Source organism: Ceratotherium simum, chromosome 24 (assembly GCF_057802395.1).
Source record: "Ceratotherium simum simum isolate JZ-2026a chromosome 24, ASM5780239v1, whole genome shotgun sequence".
Classification (NCBI taxonomy): Eukaryota; Metazoa; Chordata; class Mammalia; order Perissodactyla; family Rhinocerotidae; genus Ceratotherium; species Ceratotherium simum.
The window spans coordinates 10,327,444-10,348,897 of record NC_141923.1 but is presented as its reverse complement, the minus strand read 5'-3'; the positions used below and the strand labels follow the sequence as shown (position 1 = coordinate 10,348,897).

The window sequence follows — 21,454 nt, the reverse complement described above, 5'->3', positions numbered from 1 at the left end:
AGAAGGGCATAAAAAAAAATAAAACTATGAGACGTACACTCCCTGAAGGGTTTTGGTCCCCGGTAGCAGTGAAATAGGGCTGGGTGGTAGGACGGCACAGTGGTTATAGTCTGCGATGCCCCTAACTGCACATCCTGGATTGAACAATACAACAGCGTGTGCAAAACTGCCATATGGATGGCCGTCTGCAGGCCTAATGTTCGCTGATCCCTCTCAAGCCCAACATTGGGTTCACACAGTTTAGAAAAACCCCACTTTATGCCAATATCATTCAGTCCCTCACCACCAATTCAGTATTTCTAAGGTGCTTCCATGGACGAATATGAGGTACATAACAGAAGTAGAATAAAACTCTGTTGCTCTCTTTATAATGAGGGAAGAAAGTACGCCTCTGAGGTTTTTTTGTTGGCAATCTAACATATACTCCGTTTCCTTGACTTCTTAACCAAAGCTCGTGGACTATAATTTCCTTTTGTTGGAGACTTGGGATGATTATACAAGGCTCTGATGCTCAAGGAATAGGGACGTGTGGGGCTGTTTGCCCTGCTTCCCTCAAATGCTCCCAGAATGCTGCTTTTCAAAGGAAAAGATCCCAGAATGTCTGCCTCCTTATTATTTTTTTTATAATTTTATCTATTTATTTTCTCCCCCAAAGGCCCAGTGGGTAGTTGTATGTCATAGCCGCACATCCTTCTAGTTGCTGTATGTGGGACGTGGCCTCAGCATGGCCGGAAAGGCGGTGTGTCGGTGCGCGCCCGGGATCCGAACCCGGGCCGCGAGCAGCGGAGCGCACGCACTTAACCACTAAGCCACGGGGCCGGCCTGCCTCCTAATGTTTTAAATTTCCTGTTAACCTGTAAGTCATTGCTTCTTCCTGCTTTTAGTGTTAGCCTTTTAAATTGACTGCTTCCAATCTGTTGTGGCTGTAATATTAGAAAACTAAGCAAGTTAGCCATTCCCCAAAATAAGAACAGGCCACGGACGAGAACTGAGAGGCTCTTCCTGGAATCCGGCAAACTGATTAATTCTGACCTTGTATGTAAGGACAGGGACAGCGCTCATGGGCTCTCGCGGCGATGCTTCCTAAATAAATGGACTGATGCCCCCTGTCTGCCTGCCAGGGTAAGGCAGAGACTCATGAAATGCTCCAAGGTTTTCAGAAGACAGAATGGTTTTGAAATATGACATCTTGTGTTATTTTTGAACATAAGCAAAAATCCTTCAAGTGGGCTGGCCCCGTCCCCAGCCAGCCTGCGGTACGTGTGAACTATCAGAGCTGCAGCTGCCTGGCGTAAAGAGAGATGAACCCCTGGGACTATGGCACCAGTGGGCCAACGTGTACACTTAGAAATGCCCTGAGATGGGCTACAGCAGGAAAGGAAAATGCCAGATCACTGTACATCTGGAGAGGGAGAGCGCCTGCAGACACGGCACCCTCTCCTCAAGGCTCTTCATACAAAATCATCATGGTCACCCAATTTCACAAGGGAGGTCAAGACAAAAGCTCCCCTCTTCCTTTTTTTTTTTTTCAGAGTATGATTGATTTATAATATAGTCTTTTACGAAAACTCTGAAGCTCTGGTTCACAGAAATTTGATATCAATTAATTATATCTCCATAGGTTACACTTTCAAAAAGTGTAGTTTAGAATTAACAATTGGGATTTTTCTGGCCATAAAAGCAGAAAAAATATATTTCAAATCCTCCAACCTTTTCCTGCAAAAGAAAATGAACAGTCAATGTCTTATCCCATTTCCAACCTGCCCCCTCCCCACCTCTAAGAAACTGGGGTGAATTTCTCTTCCTTTGCTAGAAGAATTGTTGAGGAAGCCTGCAGCGATGGGATCCCATGATAGCAAGGTTTAACTCTGAAGGCATGAAGTCATTAGGGCTCAAAGGTTGAAGTACGAAGTGAAATTCTGACTCATCACAAAGAGCATTTATGGCCTTGGCAACACATCTTAGTAATCACTCAAAAGAAAACAATAAAACATTCTAAATGTTCTCTCTGGCTGCAAACTTGGTGGTTATCAGCGGGGGACATAAACTTCTGGGAACAGATAAATCTTCCTAACAGGTCTAACACACAAGAGGACTGGCTCCTAGCTTTTTATGTTCTGTGGTCTAGGCACCTTCTCAGAAGTTGCTGGAGTGTATTAACAGTTTGTGTTATGGAAACTATGTGCTGATAAAAAAGAAAAACACACAATGCAAAACATTAAAATCTTTCATTAAACAGACAGTTGAGGAAAGTCAACAATTCTTTTATCACCTTTAATCAAGTCTTAACATGAAATATCATTACCACTTTTTATTTTTTATTTATTTTTTTGTGACGAAGACTGGCTCTGAGCTAACATCTGTGCCCATCTTCCTTTGTTTTGTATGTGGGACACTGCCACACATGGCTTGACGAGCAGTGCATTGGTCCATGCCCGGGATTTGAACCTGCAAACCCTGGGCCACCAAAGTGGAGCTCGTGAACTTAACCACCATGTCACTCGGCCAGCCTGATTACCACTTAATTCTTAATATTATCTTATAGGAGATAGGATTTGGGCTCTTTTTCTCATAATAAAATAAGGTTCTCAACAGAACAAAGTCCAGCAGATGTCTGGTTTTAAAGGCCCAGAGCCAAAGAGTTCAGTCCTCAATGCAAAAAATAAGCATGGGAACAAAAGAGAACAAAAGTCTCAGAATGGACACAGCTACAGTTTATATTTCTTTCATTGGATTTTTGGATTGAAATTGTCATTTTAGTTTCACAAAGCATAAAAATCACATCCGTATCCAATAAATACAGAGGCAGAGCCAGAGAAGGTAATTCAGGGATATTTAATTTTCTGTGGGACTTCACGGTGATGCTATGATTCAGTAGTAAAATAAAATAAAGTGCTTGGGAAGGCAACAAAACTTACAAATGAACCCCAAGTGCTAAAGTTTGTCAAAAAGATGTTATAAACAAATACTGGAAAGAGAACATAATTTGGGGACCAAATTGTCTGAGAACCATTATCCTAGGGTTGATGTAAGGTTCAAATGAATTCATGTACACAAAACTTGTTTGAAGAACAAAATAGTATGCTACACATGGAACACGGCGTTATTATGGGGGTAAATGTTTAGGAGCAGAGGAATAGGGTACAAATAGATTCCTTAAAACTCGGCAGCCCTCATATAAAGACCTCTTGAAATTGGCATAACCTATTGCAGACAGCACAAATAAATTTTTCACAAATCCAGGACGGGGAAGATAGGAGAGCTGGAAAATTCCAAAGAGATTCAAAAAGAATTAGTAAGTATTTAGTGATGCTTAGGACTGGAACCCAGGCCTCACACCTCTACACTCCAAATCGAAGAACAGAATCAGGTTCTGCTGTGGCATCTAGGATTTTCATAAATGCTTCTTTCGGGAATCCATTTTCATCTGCATCTCCCACGGTCTGTTCTAGACTGAACTAACCCAATTTACAGCATACCGTTTCTCTTCCTTTTGCCCAGATTAGGAGAGCAGGACCTAGGCGACACAGTGCAAGTGGGCCCTAATGAGGCCTTTCCTGTCTCTAGGCTGAGCCCACATGATGTGGGAAACAGCGATAGCAAAACTGAGGCCACTCCCATGGCCAGAGAAGTATTTATAAAACCAGCTGTCTTGTCAGATAGACGTAGTAGAAATCCAGAAGGCATTCCTACCTCTGCATTAGGGATTCGTGAAAATTCTCTCAGAGGGCTGGGCATTGCCTTGGTTTCTCACACGTTACATTATTTTTAGGGTAGCTGGGGAATCAAGTTAATTCCAGGGTTGCAGTGGTGCCTTAAAATTACTGGATAATAGCTAAGTGCTCCACAGAGAGAGGTTTCCGGGTCCAGTTCGGGTCCATGGAACTCTGGGCCTCAAATGCTATTTTAGCTCAGGAATGTTTGGTGGCTCAAGCCCTCGTGCAACCCAAGCAGCCATTTTTCTCTTAAAGTCACACTTACAGAATGCTCCGGCCAGCTTGGTCCCAGACATTTCTGTATGGCATGGTGGCAGGCCCTGTGCAGAGAAACACACCCTCTTTGTCTGAATACAGCATGGACTTCAAGACTGAAGTCAGGACATAAACCATCAGCTTGGGTTCAGTAATCCTGCCTCTTCATTTCGGGCTAATATATAGGAAGAAACTACCTCAAACGTGCAGGGTTTGTAACTATGGATTCAATGCTGAATTTGCTTTTGGAGGAGGAGGTGGAAAAGAGAAATTTTACCAAATATAGTAAAGCCTTATCTATAAATAAGCACAGGAAAGAAAAACATATTTAGGATGCGTGAATTAGCATGTTTACAGGGCATGATTACTTAGTTTGGGGTCTAATTACATTTTGTGACCAAATTCCCAGGATTCTCATAAGTTTCTGTGTACTTCCCAGCCCACCTCCCCACTAATGTCCACAAGGGCGAGATCACATGCCGATGTAGATTATTTACTTATGTGTTCAAAACACCCAAATACATTTGATTACAAGTACAGTTTTTGACAACTGTTTATTTAAGAATTTACTGTTTATTTAAGAAAAACATGTTTGTCATGTTTCCATTACAGAAATGTCTAAAGAGAAACCTCAAAACTAAAATTCCAAATCATATAAAATGCCCAAATCATATAGTTTGGAATAAATATTTTGAATACTCCAAGAGTAGTTTTAAATCAAAGACAGAAAGGAATATGTTCAACATAGACAACAGTTTATATTGTTATTAAAAACTTAAATTTAGATGTATTGTTTGTTTCTTTGGTTCAGATACGTGATTGTTTTCCTGCCCTTGATCATGCGATCACTTAGCTCCCTGAAAGAGCATCAACATGCTTTCCAACATCCTGACACGTTATGTATGTTCTCATCGTACTCTGATGCACGCAGCACTCTACCATAATTTTGAAAAACAGAGGCTTTGCACTTTTCTTGCTTAAGGATTACTCTTAATCTTCAATGACAGCTGTACTCTGAACTTATTAATAACAACATCTGAAAACTGTACCTCCGAGGCCAAGACGACTCCTCATTACTGCTCTGATCTTCAGAACACAAGTTTGCAAATTCTTCCTCCTCTTCCAGTCAACACAAACGCAGAATCAGACAGTTTAAAGTAGGCAATAAACAATTTAGGTTTTCAGGAGCAAATCGCCAATATTTACTTAAAAAAATTACTATACTATAAGCATGGGTAAAAGTTAGGGGATTTTGGAAATATTATATTCTCTACTGTTAAGTGTACCAGATGTTAGACTTCTGAAACAACAGTTATACTTCAGCATCACAGCATTTCCAACACATTTTTGTGCACGATGCTTGTTCCTCTGATTTACCTGGAATCAATAAACCTGGAAGAAAAAAAAGGATTCTTTAAGAAGCTGATTGATTTTTGGTCCCACATTCGAAAACTACCAAACATCAATAACATCGGCAGGATGAAATACCTCCAAAGCATCAATCAACGGGTCACCTCCACCACCGATTTCTAAAATATTTAAGGTTTTTAAAAAAGTAATTTGTAGCAGTACTTAGTGTCCAACAGAAACCACTCCATCTGTTAAACAATATCTCGACTGCAAAGCTTCTCTTACTGTTGGTGGATAGATAACGACACCGCACAGTCATGATCACCGTGGTGGCAACAGTACCCAGCAACTATCAGAGGAAAATTGCACATAGAACTGCTGGCTCTTGGGCAGTCACGCCTCAGCTTCCTCTGGCGTATGCTTTTTCTGCAAGTCTGGTGTGCTCCAGGGTACCACCAACCCAGGGCAGCTCCAAGACTACAGATCATGCAGCCGTTTCGCCGAGTCCTGCTCTTCCAGAATCCCTTGTTCCACCAACACGTGCCCTGCCACGTTGCAAGCGCTGTTCTAGGTACTGAGGAGACAGCAGTGAATTAAGTTCAGTGCCTGGGAGGGAAGTCAATAAACAAACTAATAAATATATGTCAAGGTGTCATAAGTCCAATGGAGAAGAGAGAAAGCCACGGGCCTAGCAAGGCTTTCTTTCTCTCCTCTGTACCCCCACACTGCTTTGCACCTGCTTCTCATTTCTCATGCTGACTCCAAGCTTGGGGCCCTAGTTCTCTCTGGGGATCTGGCCCTGGCACGTGCCAGCACGCAGCAGCTGCTCAGGGAACATCGGCCGCAGGAACCAACTCCCTTCTTAGTTCCCCACTGAACAAGTCTTCCCTGGGCCCAGGCCCAATGGCTTAGGTGAGCTGGAAAGTCAGCGAAGCCCCAGACCCAGAGGGGATCACACAGGCGAGAGCGCTTTACAGACTTTAAAAATAAAAGCTGTTTTAGAGAAAGCAGCGCGCGCCAGAGGCGGGCGCCACGGGGCTCGGTCTGGGGCTCTGCTCCCACGTGGCGGCGGGGTCAAGGGAGGGCTGGGGGCTCGCGGCCGCGGCCCGGACGCTGGGCCCCGGGCAGGCCGGTCTCCAGTGCGCGGCCCGGCCCGGCCCCGCTCCCGCATTCGGCCGCGGCCCTACCTCACCTCACCGGGTCGCTCACCTCAGCTGGGAACCGCGGACTCAGGCCCCCTCCAGCTCCGCCACCGCCGCGGACGCAAGAACCTGGCGCCAGCCAACCGTGTCGCCATGGCAACTCCACCACCGCCTACACCGGAACCGGAATTCGTCCGGAAGGGCTCCCTTCCCGGCGTCCCGCGGCCGGCGAAACCCCGCCCCGCGCCTTTCCCGGTCCTCCCGGAGTATCCCAGCAGGCCCGTCCATCCGCCGGAGGGAAGTCGTCCTCCCCCTCGTTTCGCCTCTCCTTGCCTCGGAGCGTGACCCTGGCGGACACCCACTCTCTCCAATCAACTGAGGAAGTGGTTGCCGACGGCCAATAGTAAGGCTGGAGGATGCGCCTCAGGAGTAAGGACCGCCTCCCACCTGTCGGGGCGGGACGAGGCACGTGATTGGTAGAATCGAGGAATTGCGGGCCAGAGTTGTCCAATCACGGAGGGCAGCTCGGGGCCGCCCAATGAGGGCCCCCGGGGGGCAGGCCGGGGAAGGCTCGGAGCGGAGAGCCGAGGTCCCGGCCGTCGAGGGCTCCGGCGAGCGCGCGGGCATGAGCGGGTCCCTGGGCCGGGCGGCGGCGGCTCTGCTCCGCTGGGGGCGCGGCGCGGGCGGCGGCGGCCTGCGGGGCCCGGGCGTCCGGGCGGCGGGCTCGGGCGGCGGCGGCGGCTCGGCGGAGCAGCTGGACGCGATGGTGAAGAAGGACAAGGTGGTGGTCTTCCTCAAGGGGACCCCGGAGCAGCCCCAGTGCGGCTTCAGCAACGCCGTGGTGCAGATCCTGCGGCTGCACGGCGTCCGCGACTACGCGGCCTACAACGTGCTGGACGACCCCCAGCTCCGGCAAGGTCAGGGCCGCGGGGGGCGGGGCCCGGGGTGCAGGGGTGGGGGGCGGCGGGCCGGGGCCTCTCTGCGGGGCCCGGGGTTTGTCTGGGGCTCGAGCGGGGTTAGGGCACGGGGTACGCCTTTGCATTCTGGGTCTGGGGTCGGGGGCGTGATCGACTTGCTCTGGGTCTTGAGGCTCCGGGGCTCTGGTGCTGTTTCCACCCTGGGCGGTGGGCAAGTCCTAGCGGGTCACGGCTCCCCACGCTGAGCTGAAATAGGCGTTTCGGGCGAGTTCACTGTGGCTGAGTCCGAGGAGAGGGGTCAGCAGCCCGACTCCCCGCCCTGCAGGACTGGGAAAGTGGGGCAAAGAGGGATCCAGTAAGAACCAGCAGGAGGGGGGCACTTCGGGGACACTTTAAGGAGCTGCTACTGTCGCTGGTGGGGGGGAAGGCCGAGGTTGCTCTTGTCGGAGGCTAGTGAAGTCAGAGGCTGGCATCTCTCTCATGGTTCAAGGCTCAGGGTGTCAGAGACCAGCCTCTGTTGTTGCTAAAGTAGGCGGTTAGCACAACTGTCGGATTGGTCTTAGTTGGGATCTGGTGGTGTGGGAGAAAAAGGTATGCAATTTGATTTTAGATACTCAAGGACCGAGAATTTGGGGGGCTAGGGCTTCGAGAGGCTCGTGGGGAGAGGGAGGAGGAATGGGCCCCAGCTAACTCAAGCTTAAGGAGCTCAGGGAGCCTGGGGCCAGTCAGGGTCTGGGGCCCTTGGCTGCAGGGCTTGTGGCTTTTCACTGGCCCAGGGGAGAGGTGGGAGGGCCCTGACAACTGATTAGCATCTTTTCTGCAGAACCCCTTGCGTTCTCCTTTTATCTTACTGCCTTCTCCCATTTTATCTCAGTGGGGGAGGAGGAAGAGGCCAGAAGAGCGCGTGTCTGCTGCTTGTCTAGGGTTGGTCAGAGCTGGTGGAGAGATGGGGAGGCTGTGCCGGTACCTCCCCCAGGGTGGCTTAGGTGCCCTGCATTCCAGTTAGAGACTTGCAGTGACTGAGTCCCAGCATCTCCCTGAGCCTAGTGCTGTTGTTTAGTTACAGTGTTGTAAAAGGAGTCTTTTAAGGCATCAGGTTCTATGTTATTCTACATTTGGAATTCTACATTTTGTTTTTATTTTTATTTTTTGTGAGGAAGATCAGCCCTGAGCTAACATCCATGCTAATCCTCCTCTTTTTGCTGAGGAAGACCAGCTCTGAGCTAACATCTATTGCCAGTCTTCCTCCTCTTTTTCGCCAAAGCCCTGGTAGATAGTTGTATGTCATAGTTGCACATCCTTCTAGTTGCTGTATGTGGGACGCGGCCTCAGCATGGCCGGAGAAGCGGTGGGTCGGTGCACGCCCAGGATCTGAACCCCGGGCCGCCAGTAGCGGAGTGTGCGCAGTTAACCGCTAAGCCACGGGGCCGGCCCCCTACATTTTGTTATTCTACATTTAGGGCCCTTATTCTACATTTGAAATCATCAATCACAGTCACTCGTATGTTTATGAGACAGGTTGGTGTCCTGGAAGGGCTTTGGGTTGGAACCCTGAGGCCAGTCAGCTGTGCAAACCAGCATGTCTCGTAACTGCATTTTCCTTTTCTGTAACATGAGGATAATGAAACCAAACGTGGCAGAGTTTTTGTGAGGAAGGAAAGTGCCTATCATCTCACCTGGCACACAGGAGCCACCCCCTAAGTGGAAGCTGTTTTATTATTAGCACTTTATGGTTTTTAAAGTATTTTTTCCCGCATTACCTAATCCTTACTGAACTCTTGGTTTTGGTGGGTGGACATGATAGGGAGTGGAGGAGGCAGGTTGACATGACCAGGTATGTATAATATTTCCATGTATTAGGCACACGATCCTTTGTCCTCCTGGTCTACTGGAATGCCACCAGTTGCTAGACTCTGGGGTTTTGTCACTACAGGGGGATCTGCAGTCTTCATCCAGTGGCGGCTTCTCTGCTTAAAAGATAAGACACGCTACTCTACAGTCTTCCAGCTGGAATCTTGCCACAGTCCCCTGCAAATTGCCAGGATAGCCGCTAGTAAAAAGTTGTGTTGTTGGGTAAATACCCGGAAGTGGAATAGTTGGATCATGTGGAATTTGTATTACCATATGACTTCACTCATATGTGAAATATAAACAAACACACACACAGATAGGGAAAATAGATGGACACAGATAGGGAGAATAGATGGGTAGTTACCTGAGGGGAAGCAGGGGGAGGGTGAAAGGGGTAAAGGAGCACATGTGTACGGTGACAGATGATGGCAACTAGATTTTTGGTGGTGAACACGATACAGGCTATACAGAAGTCGAAATATAGTGATATACACCTGAAACTTACATAATCTTATAAACCAATGTGACCTCAATTAAAAAAAACTATAAAAAAGTTGTCGTTAATATCTTGCTTAGTATAAAGTTTTAATTTTATTTATTTATTTATTTTTCTCCCAAAGCCCCAGTAGATAGTTGTATGTCACAGTTGCACATCCTTCTAGTTGCTGTATGTGGGATGCGGCCTCAGCGTGGCTGGAGAAGCGGTGCGTCAGTGCACGCCCGGGATCCAAACACGGGCCGCCAGCAGCAGAGCGCGAGCACTTAACCGCTAAGCCACGGGGCCGGCCCCTAGTATAAAGGTTTGAGGGTCTTTGGTTTATGAATTTCTCTCTCCTATTTAACATAACTGGAGATGAGCTATCCTGGAATATAGCCAATGAACTGAAAGGCAGAGCGGGAATGAGAACGTTTTCTCCTAGCACTTACGTTTCTCCATCTTGTGTGTCTGGCTTCCGATCTTAGGTTCTTGAGTGTTCAAACAACAGCAACAGGAATTTAACCCTTAAATTTCTTGGCCACTGACTTTCATCAGATTGTTATTTTGGTTAATAAATGTATATATATATCGAACAGAACATATACCTCTTTCATTTCTTAGAAAAGTAAACAGTAGTGTAAGAGTTAGCCTTCAGACTGGGGCAGGGTGGTGTAAGCATGTTCCCGCAGTGGAGATTAGTTTAGCCAGGGTAAGGCTTGAAAACATTAAGATGCATGATCTCTTTGCTCTCTACCCCTTTGAGTTTACCAAGAGAGACTGACAGGCTGTTGCTCGCTTTTGCTGGCCAAAGAGATGTCTGTGCACCTTTCTCAGACGCACAGTCACTTCTAGTAACAGGAGAGGGGCTCCTGCAAAATTTAACTTTCCTTTTTTCTTGTGCCAAAAACAACTGCGCTTTACAAATGGCCTAAGCTGGAGGAATACTCTCAGACACTCTCCTTGTTCTGGGCTCTGAGTCCAGGAGTGTGATACAGAGAGCTCTCAACCTGTGACCCAAAACAGAGCTGACTGTGAGGCAGCGTTGTGTTTTAGCCTTTCTCTACGTGTTTTCCTTCTCCTTTTCATCTGGAGTACACACAGAAGACACCCACAAAAGGTCTCAGTAGACACATGTCGCCGTGTCTTAATTCTGGTCTTAACAAAGAATATCCTTTATTTTCAGTTACAAGAGTAACGTATTCATTGAAGAAACTTGGAAACACTGAAAATATAAAGAAAGTGAAAATCACCTCTAATTCCATGTAAAAGCGTTATTAACGTTTGCATCCAGTTTCTGACAGTTCTTTTTCTTTTTTTTTTTTTTTAAGCGCAGTTGAGATCATGAATGTCTATACCTAGTATTTTGCCCTCCTGGGAGCAGGGAACATGTGTTATGCCACTGCCTGGGTGCTGTGTGTATTGCTTATGCAGAGCAAGCTTTCAATGAGCATCTTAATGAATAAGAAAATGCTTCTTTTTTTTTATCATATCATAAATTCTCTTCCATGCTCCTAAAAACGTTATAAACACTCTTAGATTTCTGCCTACTCAGATCACCATTATATTCCTTGCATTGGGAGCAGTGTCTGTTGAATGAATAACCGTTATCCTATTGCTGAATGTTTATTAAGCATTTGAAAATATACTCAGCCTCTTCAGTGTGAGGGAATTTAAGGCAATAGTAAAAAACCTGTAACATAGGCAAACGTTAGAAGTCAGCTAACAAGTTGTGTGCATGTTGGTGTGGTGGATGTGTCATCTGCTGCAGATGGGAGTGTAAAATGGTACCAACACTTTGGAGGAGTAACTGTCACTCCCCAGTCAGGTTGAAGGTGGACATAACTGAGGACCCAGCTGCTGCTCTGCTGGGTGTGTAGGCTAGAGCAGGGATTGACAGACTTCTTTGTAAAGGGCCGGGGAGTAAATACTGTAGTCTCTGTGGACTGTGTGGTTTCCGTTGTACCTACAGCCATGCACCGCATAACGGCCTTTCGGTCAACAACGGACCCCGTATACGATGGTGGTCCCCTAGGATTAGTACCATACAGCCTGGTGTGTAGCGGGCTGTACCATCTAGGTTTGTGTCAGTACGCTCCATGATGTTCTCACAACCGTGAAATCGCCTAAGGATGCATTGTCGGGACGTGGCCTGTCATTGAGGACACAGGACTAGTCAACCCTGCTGTTGCAGCATGGAAGCAGTCCGGGACAACACACAACGCATGGGCATGGCTGAGTTCCCAGAAAACGTTATTTACAGAAACGGGAAGTGGACCAGATTTGGCCCGGAGGCCATAGTTTGCCACCCCTTGGTCTAGAGAGACAGACCCTGCACTTGAGTTAGAAGACATGTACGGATGGTCGTTGCAGCATTGCTTGTAATAAGGAAAAATAGGGGCCGGCCCCGTGGCTTAGTGGTTAAGTGCGCGCACTCCTCTACTGGCGGCTCGGGGTTCGGATCCCGGGCGTGCACCGACACTGCTTCTCTGGCCATGCTGAGGCCGCGTCCCACATACAGCAACTAGAAGGATGTGCAACTATGACATGCAACTATCTACTGGGGCTTTGGGGGAACAAAAAAGGAGGAGGATTGGCAATAGATGTTAGCTCAGAGCCGGTCTTCCTCAGCAAAAAGAGGAGGATTAGCACGGATGTTAGCTCAGGGCTGATCTTCCTCACAAAAAAAAAAAATAATAAGGAAAAATAGGCAAGAAAGGATCTTGTTCTGTTAGTAGCAGACTGGGCAAACAAACTGTAGTCATATGATGGAAAACTAAACTGTGGATAAAATGAACCACATCTAGATGTATTTAATATGACTAATTCTCCAAAAGTACAATGTTGAGTCAAAGGTAATTTGCAAAAACGTAAGTATGGCACAATGCCATAATTTATATACACAAATGTTAAAGATGTGAAACACTCCCAAATGTTGCAGATACATGTGTAGCGCAAGTGTAGCTCATGGGCAGGGGTGACGAGTGCCAGCCACAGGCCAGGGGCTACCTCTGGTGTGCAAGGACGTGGCCTTTGGACTCCTGGAAACCTGGATGGAAGTCCTGGCTCTGCCACATGCTGGCACTGTGACTTTGGTTATGTGGTTTGACCTCTCTGAGCCTTAGTTTCTTCATCTGTAAAACAGGGATAATTATATATACATCTTGTAGGATTTTTGTAAAGATTAAATGAGATTATGTATGTAAAACACTTAGAGTATGAAACTCAGTCACCCTTAGCTCAGTGAATGGGTATTTTTATACTCCATGGCATACTTAATTGGTATCTTTCCTGCATTCTTTCCCTGTTGCACATATTTCTCAGAAAAGCATCACTATGAAGAGTGGGGTAGAGGATATTGTCGTGGGGAGAGTATCTGCATTGTACCTGGCACCCTGGGAGCTTAATTCATTTCACCAAGTGTATCTCACTTCATCTTCATGATAAATCTCTGAGGCATAGAGTTATTCCCACTTTACAGATAAGGAAACCGAGGCTAAGAGAGTAGCAGATTTTTCTGAGGCTACGTTGACCAGCTAGCTGGCCGTAGTCCACTGACCCTGAAGCCAACGCCTTGTTCACTCTGCCAACATGCTTTATTTTTCCTCTGTTGAGCATCTACTGTTTTCCATGCTTTCAGCTCAGATTATCTCATGTAGTCCTAATGTCATTTTTTTTGTGGAGCAGTAGATCTATGCAGAACTGATTTTGTAAGACAGCCTCCAAACTGCCAATTCCTAGTGTTACCCTGTTATATAAACTTTGCCATCAACATTTTCTGTCCCGAATTGAATCACAAATCACCAAATCACTATCATCTATAAAATGTGGTTATCATTAAAATCCATTCTTGGGTATGATTTTCTAATTTTAAGAGTTTCTCTCGGATTCTGAGTTGTTCCAAGTGATATTTGTAAGCACTATCACTGTATATTGCAGTTTTTGAAAATTAGAAGGTGAGAGAAATTAGCCATATTTAAACAATTGTGAATCAATGGGATCCATTTTAATTTTCAACTTATGAACAGTGGTCTTTTATTATTGCAAGTTTCTCACTTCACTCTATAGGAATTAATTGGATATTTCCTTAAATATTTAAACTCATAGTCATACTTTTCAAAAATGGAAAATAGCATAATTTTTAAGATGACAAAACTTTGTCTTGACACCAGCTGCGTGTAACACTTGTTAATCTAACAAAGAAACAGGTGAGTTTAATTTTGATACATTGTCAGATAGTGGGCACCTTGGTCACTGTCGCATGTCATCATGCACTCCAAGGTGAGGCTGTTCTGAGTTCTTGAAATGTAAGTTATTGCCCAAGACAGCCACATGCGGAGGGATTTGGAAGGAGTCAGTCTCCCTCACACGTGATTGTGTGTTGGATGTTCAGGATGGTCGGAAAGCCCACTTGTTTTGGTAATTTTGGGGATAAGTACTGATTCTGGTGGCGTTCCCTTCTCTTCCCTTATAGTCAGGACGAATGGTCTGCAACAACATGAAGTTTAATTAATGAGACAAGCCTAATGCTTTGATTGAGTGTGGTACTGTAAAAATGACTGATGAGAGCAGGTCGTTCTTTTACTCAGCAAAGATTTTATTTAAAAAAAAACTATACATTTTAGGATTAAACTGTGGTTTTTGGGTGGCCCTCAGACTGCAAATTTATTTTCATTTTTGGTATGTTTCAAAAATTGTAGGTACTCTCCAAAAAAATCAGTAGATATTTATTGTCATGGAAGGCTTAACACAATATATTATTAATTGAAAAAAGAAACCCAGGTATAATATCATGCACATAGATGGTTCATGTACATAACTGTAAAAGATATTTTAAAAAGTTTAGAAGAGTTAAAGTAAGTTTATATTTACTTTAAACGTTTCTTAATTCCCATACCCACCCTCAGTCATCATAAAGGTAAATTTGTAACTAGCATCATTGTAAAATAAGTTCTGATAGAATGTTTGTATCTGAGGATAGAGTTTTAAAGAAAAAACCAAAACACACAACTTACATGCTTAGTCATTATGTAGCAGCAAACATGAGAATGATGAAAAACTTGAGTTCATTGGGGTATTCTAGTGTTTCTAGCTATTTGGTATTATAAAGACTTTCTGATGGTTAATGGAATTTGCCCTTTGTTGGTAACTCCCATACCTTTAGCTGACTTTTTTTGAAGACACCCAGAGTGGCTTAAAAGTGTGCTTTTCTGGGGATGTAATGTACAGCATGGTGACTATAGTTAATAATACTGTGTTGTGTATTTGAAAGTTGCTAAGAGAGTAAATCTTAAAAGTTCTTATCACAAGAAAAAAAATTTTGTAACTATGTATGGTGACGAATGTTAACTAGACTTATTGTGGTGATCATTTTGCAATATATACAAATATTGATTCATTATGTTGTACACCTGAAACAATATAACGCCATATGTCAGTTATACCTCAACAACAAAAAGAAATTCAGAAAAACAAACAAGTGTGCTTTTCGGGACCCATAACATCATCACCATCTCTTCATACATGAAGTCTGGAGAAGAAAGATAAAGCCCTTCCTTGGGGGGCCTTCCGTAGTGCTGTCACTTAGAACAAAGTCACTATTTTTAGAAGGCAGCGACTTTTAGAAGAGAAAAACACCTCATATCTTGGGACTGTTATTTGTGATATAACTCAAATTGGCAATTTTATCTGGAAAGTACATATTTGATAGTAAATGATAGGATATCAGGAACCAGTTTTTGCATTTTTCGTTTGTTTACATAAAAACCAGCACTTGACTGATTTTTTTAAATTTGTATAATATTGTATTTTGTTTGAAGAATCTGTTGACTTTTCTGTTTTATTTGTATGCTCGTTTTGGCCATTTAAAAATATCTGCCTATATAAGGTATAAAAATATCATATATAATCTATAGTGATTGATTATTATGTGTTGTGCTTTTGACCATCCTCTGTTTTTAACATAACCAGCACAGACATTTTATTGGCTTGATATGTTTTAAAAGTGTATTTCATCTCAGCATGTGAGTAGAAAGGGAAGTAGAATGATGGGGAAGAATGTTAGAAAAGAGTAATCTTTTATGTCTTAAGATCGAAACCACATTTATTTCCTACTGTTTTGTTGTAACTATGATTGTCGTGGCCCAGAACTGAACAGAATAGTCACACGGCTGCTGTATCACAGAAAAAGCCTCATCTCTGTGTGTCCTCAAAGCCGTTCGCACATAGGACTGATCACACGTGCGCTGGTTGGTTTCTTGTCTGCTCTGAGCGCTTGAGAGCAGGGGTTGGGTCTCCCTCACCCCGTGGCCCTGCGCCTGGCCCAGGACATGGGCCTTTCCTTCATTGAGCTCAGTCACTGCGAGTTCTGTGCTGAGCCAAATCGCCTGCCCCGTGGAGAGCCCATCCAAGGGGCTGAACAGGATGAGGGCTGCAGTCTGTAGCCATGGGAAAGGGGTTTTTCTCTGGGTAAAAGAATTATTGAAGATAAAAACCAGGAACTCAGCATCTTGAGTATAAGTAGCTGGTGGCATTCACCAACCCGACGGGTACAAAAGCATGAGGTGGGGACTGCCTCATTTCTCAGTGAGTTACCGTGCCGGATCCATGGTAAGTAGTCCATTTGGAGAAGAAGTTGTGGTGTTTCTTTTAAGCGTTCTTTCACTGGAAACATGACTGTGAGATGCGTGGAGAATATGGCTTTGCGTATCTTGTGTGACTTACATTAACCAATCCAGTTCTCTGCTGTTAATCCAGTGTCACTTGTTGCCTGGTAATTTATGAGAGCCTCACATACCTGATTCTCATAAAAACCCCGTGAGATGAGGGTGGAAACAGGATGAGAGGTTAAGTCACTTGTCTGAGGTCTCACAGTGTGTAATTGGGAGAGTTAGGGTTTAAACAGCGGTCCATTTATGCTCTTTGTGGCAAACACATTGTTCCCCAAGGATGGGGGAAGCAAGGACACCGGATGTTCTGCTAGGAGTGGGTAAAAAACATATTTTACTGTGAAAAGTTCAACTTTGATCGTTTAAATGACTCTTAAATGTTCTTTCCCCACAGGCATTAAAGACTATTCCAACTGGCCCACCATCCCGCAAGTGTACCTCAATGGCGAGTTTGTGGGGGGCTGTGACATTCTTCTGCAGATGCACCAGAACGGGGACCTGGTGGAAGAACTGAAAAAGCTGGGGATCCGCTCCGCCCTTTTAGATGAAAAGAAAGACCAAGATGCAAAGTGAGGGCGGCCCGGGTCCTCCCTGAGCCGAATGCCCAGGAGCCCTTGGGGCAGAGACTCACTGCCAGAAAAGCCTTACCGATTTTGGTTTTCTCTCTTCACACAACTGCTTGCACTGATTCTCCCAGTACGTAAGCAGTCGGTGATTTTAGTGTGTCTGGTGTTTGGGCTAAGAATATTCTATTGTGAACCTAATTATAACCACTGCACTGTAGTAATTCAATGTTGTATTATGATCTTGCTGTAAACAAAATTTGTTCTTATATTGTCATTTACTCTTTGCCTGATTCGGGAGTACAACTGGGAGCTTTTGAATCATTATTCATGAGTCTTCTGCAAATGTGTCGGTCTGCAAAGATAATATATCCCCCCAAATTTTTGTAACTTGTTCTGTTAAGAAAAATGATGGACAAGGAAGGAAATATGATAACTGGGGTATTGTTTTTTAAAATAAACTGCCTACCCAGGGATGCTGTGTGTGAGTCGTTAATTCTGGATAGCAGTAAGTCTGTGTCCTAGTCCGTTCAGACTGCTATAACAAAGTACCGTAGACTGGGTGGCTTATAAACAACAGGAATTTATTTCTCATAGTTCTGGAAGCTGGAAGTCCAAGATCAAGGCTCCAGCAGGTTAGGTGTCTGGTGAGGGCCCGCTCCTGGTTCATAGATAGCGTCTTCTCACTGTGTCCTCACTAGGATGCTCTCTGGGGTCCCTTTTATTTTTATTTTATTTTATTATTAATTTTTTTTTGTGAGGAAGATCAGCCCTGAGCTAACATCTGCCAGTCCTCCTCTTTTTTTGCTGAGGAAGACTGGCCCTGGACTAACATCCATGCCCATCTTCCTCTACTTTATATGGGATGCCGCCACAGCATGGCTTGACAAGTGGTGCATCGGTGCACGCTCGGGATCCGAACCGGTGAACCCCAGGCCGCCGCAGCGGAGCCCGTGCACTTAACCACTTGCGCCACCGGGCCAGCCCCCTGGGGTCCCTTTTATAAGGGTACTGATCCCATTCATAGGGGTCCTTCCCTCATGACCTAATCACCTCCTAACGGCCCCACCTCCCAACACCCACACTTCGGGGGTTAGGTGTCAATATGAGAATTTTGAGGAGACAGACACTCAGTCTATAGCAGTCTGTAAGGGTTTTTAGTACCTGTGAGCTTTTGTTTTTAGGAATTAAGAGTGATTCTCATGTTCTTCTGTAAAATTTGCCATCAAGCTATGTTCTAACGTCTTCCCGTGTCCGGTATCTTTTTATAAGACTCTCAGTGTTTCTCCATCCTGAGACTGGCACGATGGAGCTGAAGAGTTTAGAGTGGTTCCTGGGAAGAAAGCCCATCCCCTCAGGTGCGCCTTTGGATCCCCAGAGGCCTTCATTCATCTCCAGCGGCTTAAACAGAGCATCTATTTAGAATTGCTTCTTTACGGTGCCAGAGGTAGGAAGAAGGATGCATTTTGACAAGGGCAAAAGTGACAACAAGGAAGGAAGGATGGCTCTTTTCCCCAGAGCCTTTCTAGAGGCTTGTTCTGTGTTGTTAGTCTGCTTGAGGGCCCCTTGAGAAACTGGCTTCGTGAGGTGAGGATTGACCTGCCGGGTCCTCTTGTAGATTGCTGCTCCTGCCAATGTCCCTCCCAGAGGTTAGGGATTCCCAAAAGAAAGGGAAGTTGTACCCCCCGCCTTCACTCAGGGCTGTCCTGTCAGCCTGTCAGATTAGAGGGCCCCCCCAGCTAATCACAGAGCTCCTGGCTTCAGGGAAAAGAAAAGCAGATTATCCTCACAAAAAGCCTTTTTATTACCTGAATTATATGTTACATCCCATCGATACCTTTTGTGTTTGCTCTAAGCTAAGAGCTTACTAGAATCTTAGAGGGGGTTGGAACTCATCCACTTGAACCATTTTGTTTTAGAAATGACACTGGAAGGAAGGCCATGTGCTCAAGCTTTCTCCTCTGCTGCTGCCACACAGCAGCCGAGCCAAGTTTGTGACCTTGTCCTTTGGAAAGAATACCATTAACAAATCACTTTATACTGTCCCTGGATGAATACCGGGCCATGGGGCACATGTGAGTCTGCAGATTCTTGTCTTGTCTTCACATGTGGTGTGCTGTATGGTCCTTTTCCATAATTTCGCTGCTTCTGGCTTTTTCTTAGATCTGCCTATATACCTTTAGGTTCGTCTGAAAAATGAAATGATGAGCAACTTATAAGGAGGGAAACATCAAGGTAAGAAACCTCCCCAGAATATTAGGACTCAGGGAGAGCTGCCAAGTGAATAATTTGACTCAGATGCTAATGAATCAGAGAGAGATCATATCAGTCAGCAGAGAGCTTACAAGTTTAAGGAATCATTGAGCTCTACAAGAAATGGAAATGTTCTTTCCGGAAGTTAATTAATACTTTTTTTCTATATGCTTAGCAAGTCTTTACCAAGTGGAAAATTGAAGATGCTATCTAAAGTCGGTCTGAATAATTTTAATGATCTGCATAATTAGAATTCACTGTGATAATTAGAACGGTGACACCAAAGTTCCTTGTACAAACAGCGATAGCACACATCATCTATTTAGAAATGCCAGATCTGCTTCACAGCTCTCCAGGGCAGTGCATTTGGCTCATCTCATTGTGATTTATTGGATTTTTGTCCCAACTTCAAAGTACTGTTATTAGACCCTTTAGAAATAGAGGAAGTTATTTTAGGAGATTAAACATCTGTATGATTTCAGGTAGTTTTTGTTTCGTAAATTGGTAGTTACGTAAATGTCACACTTCATTTAAGCTATGAGTTTTGGAGATATTTTAGGGCAGAAGGTAACTTTTAAGAAGTCTCTTGGGTTTATTGTTATTGGCCGTATTAAATTTATTTGTGTAGAATCTGAGACATCAAGCTTTCCTATAATTATTAAAGCCACATCAGCTAGCTTGAGAGAGAATTCTTGTAAATTTATTAAATGGCTTACTTAGGTATTTAGAGAAAAGTTGTACCTTGTTATTTGTGACAGGAGAGCTTGTGCTAAGAGTTCAGAGGAACGACCTTTGTGTTGGCAAGGTTTTGTTGAAGTAAATTTAAACCAGAGGGGAGGAGGCTTCCAAGTTTGTTCCTGAGAGCCACTGACGGGAAAAAATAGATGTTGGTGGATAGTCACACAAAAGTAGCTGAAGTGATAGATTTAAAAAAAAAAAATAGATTTCACATTCCACTTAAGAATTGTTTAGCAAATCTACAAATAGCTTTAAGTTATACCTAAGAACTGTATGATAGCGGGTTTGAGGGAGAGCGGAGGAATGGCGGAAGGGAGGGGGGGTGGTTTCGTGCCCAGGTGCAGACACACACAAAGCGACCCGGGTGAACCTGCAGGAAGTCACAGCCCCGTCCTGTTCCCTGAGAGCAGCATCAGTGTGGGTCTTTTGGCCGTGTGGGCTTTTGCGATGGCAGCTATGGGCCAAGAGGAGTGGAGCTGGGAGCAGATCCGGCCTGAGGCTGAGGCACTCGAGACTGCAGAAGGGGCGCCTTGCTGCAAAGATCTTTCCCAACTGTAGCCAGAGTGGTCTTCCACAAACACCCCACTAGCCATTTCATGCCCCTGCTTACAAACCTCCTGGGGCCACTACCCCAGAGAGCCTTCCCTGGCCTCCCCACTTTGCTCTCGCAGCCCCTTCGTTTGTCCATCGCATCGGGATGTAACGGCCTTTTTTTTTGGCTTCACTCAGGCACCCCCTATGGCTAGCAAATTTCGTGGTCAAAAAAATATGTAAAAAATAAGAGAACTCCCTTTCTTCATTGCTTTCGGATTAGTCGCAAGAAGCGTTAGGTTATCTCAGTTGACCAGTCCAGCAGCCCAGGGCAGTAGCTAAGCTGGACTTGGATCAAACTTCCTGGATTTCCATCCCGACCTTCTTGGGTGTGCGCCTGACCTCAGACTGGTTAATAACCTCCTTTTCCTTCTCGATTGAACAAGAAAGTAGTGAATGTCACCCACGTCAGGCTTGTTATGGGGCTTAGATGTGAGAATCCCCATCAAGGGCCTGGCCCATCGGAGCTCTCAGGATAAGTTAACCTCTACCTTGGACTACATCTAGACTTGGTACTGTGGTATGTTATTCACCATCATTTGAAGGCTTAAGGGAGTAGAGATAAGTCCATATTCATCGACAGACCGTTGTTCATGTTTACATGCTCCGGGAGCGTGGAGACTCGTCTTTGAAGGTAAGTGACAAGATTTAATACTTGAGATGGTCTTCTCAGTGGAGTGTACCATTACCCCGCTGCTCTTGGGGACAGGAGGGCCTCGGACAGAAAGAATTCCCTATAAATTACTTTTCTAAGGTTACAGTTTGACTTTCTGCCCCTGAGCTTTAGTTTTTTAAAATATTACTTCTATTTCATACAAAGGGAGATCTTTCCTGAACTGATAGGTTAGGCTTTCATCGTGTCAAGTTATGCTTGAAAGAACGCAGTTTAACCTTGAGCTAATTCTAATTTTCAGTCGCAGGGATTGTGGTACCGG

General features: G+C 44.9%; 1 protein-coding gene and 1 non-coding gene across 2 annotated transcripts; one reads left to right on the top strand and one right to left on the bottom strand.

Annotated features, from left to right (window-relative positions):
- Window positions 1-5,529: 5,529 nt before the first annotated feature.
- LOC147913876 (small Cajal body-specific RNA 13) lies at window positions 5,530-5,807 on the bottom strand. Its single transcript, XR_015556255.1, has one exon.
- Window positions 5,808-7,066: 1,259 nt separating this feature from the next.
- Window positions 7,067-17,411, top strand: GLRX5 (glutaredoxin 5). Its single transcript, XM_087447982.1, has 2 exons — window positions 7,067-7,380; window positions 16,769-17,411. The coding sequence occupies exons 1-2, from the start codon at window positions 7,089-7,091 to the stop codon at window positions 16,945-16,947; spliced, it is 471 nt and encodes a 156-aa protein (XP_087304108.1). The 5' UTR covers window positions 7,067-7,088; the 3' UTR covers window positions 16,948-17,411.
- Window positions 17,412-21,454: the final 4,043 nt, after the last annotated feature.

Bases quoted from the DNA above. Each gene is read 5' to 3' on its own strand.
- GLRX5 (XM_087447982.1), top strand. From the start codon at position 7,089: ATGAGCGGGTCCCTGGGCCGGGCGGCGGCGGCTCTGCTCCGCTGGGGG. The intron at 7,381-16,768 runs GTCAGGGCCGCG...CTTTCCCCACAG, and splicing joins CGACCCCCAGCTCCGGCAAG to GCATTAAAGACTATTCCAAC.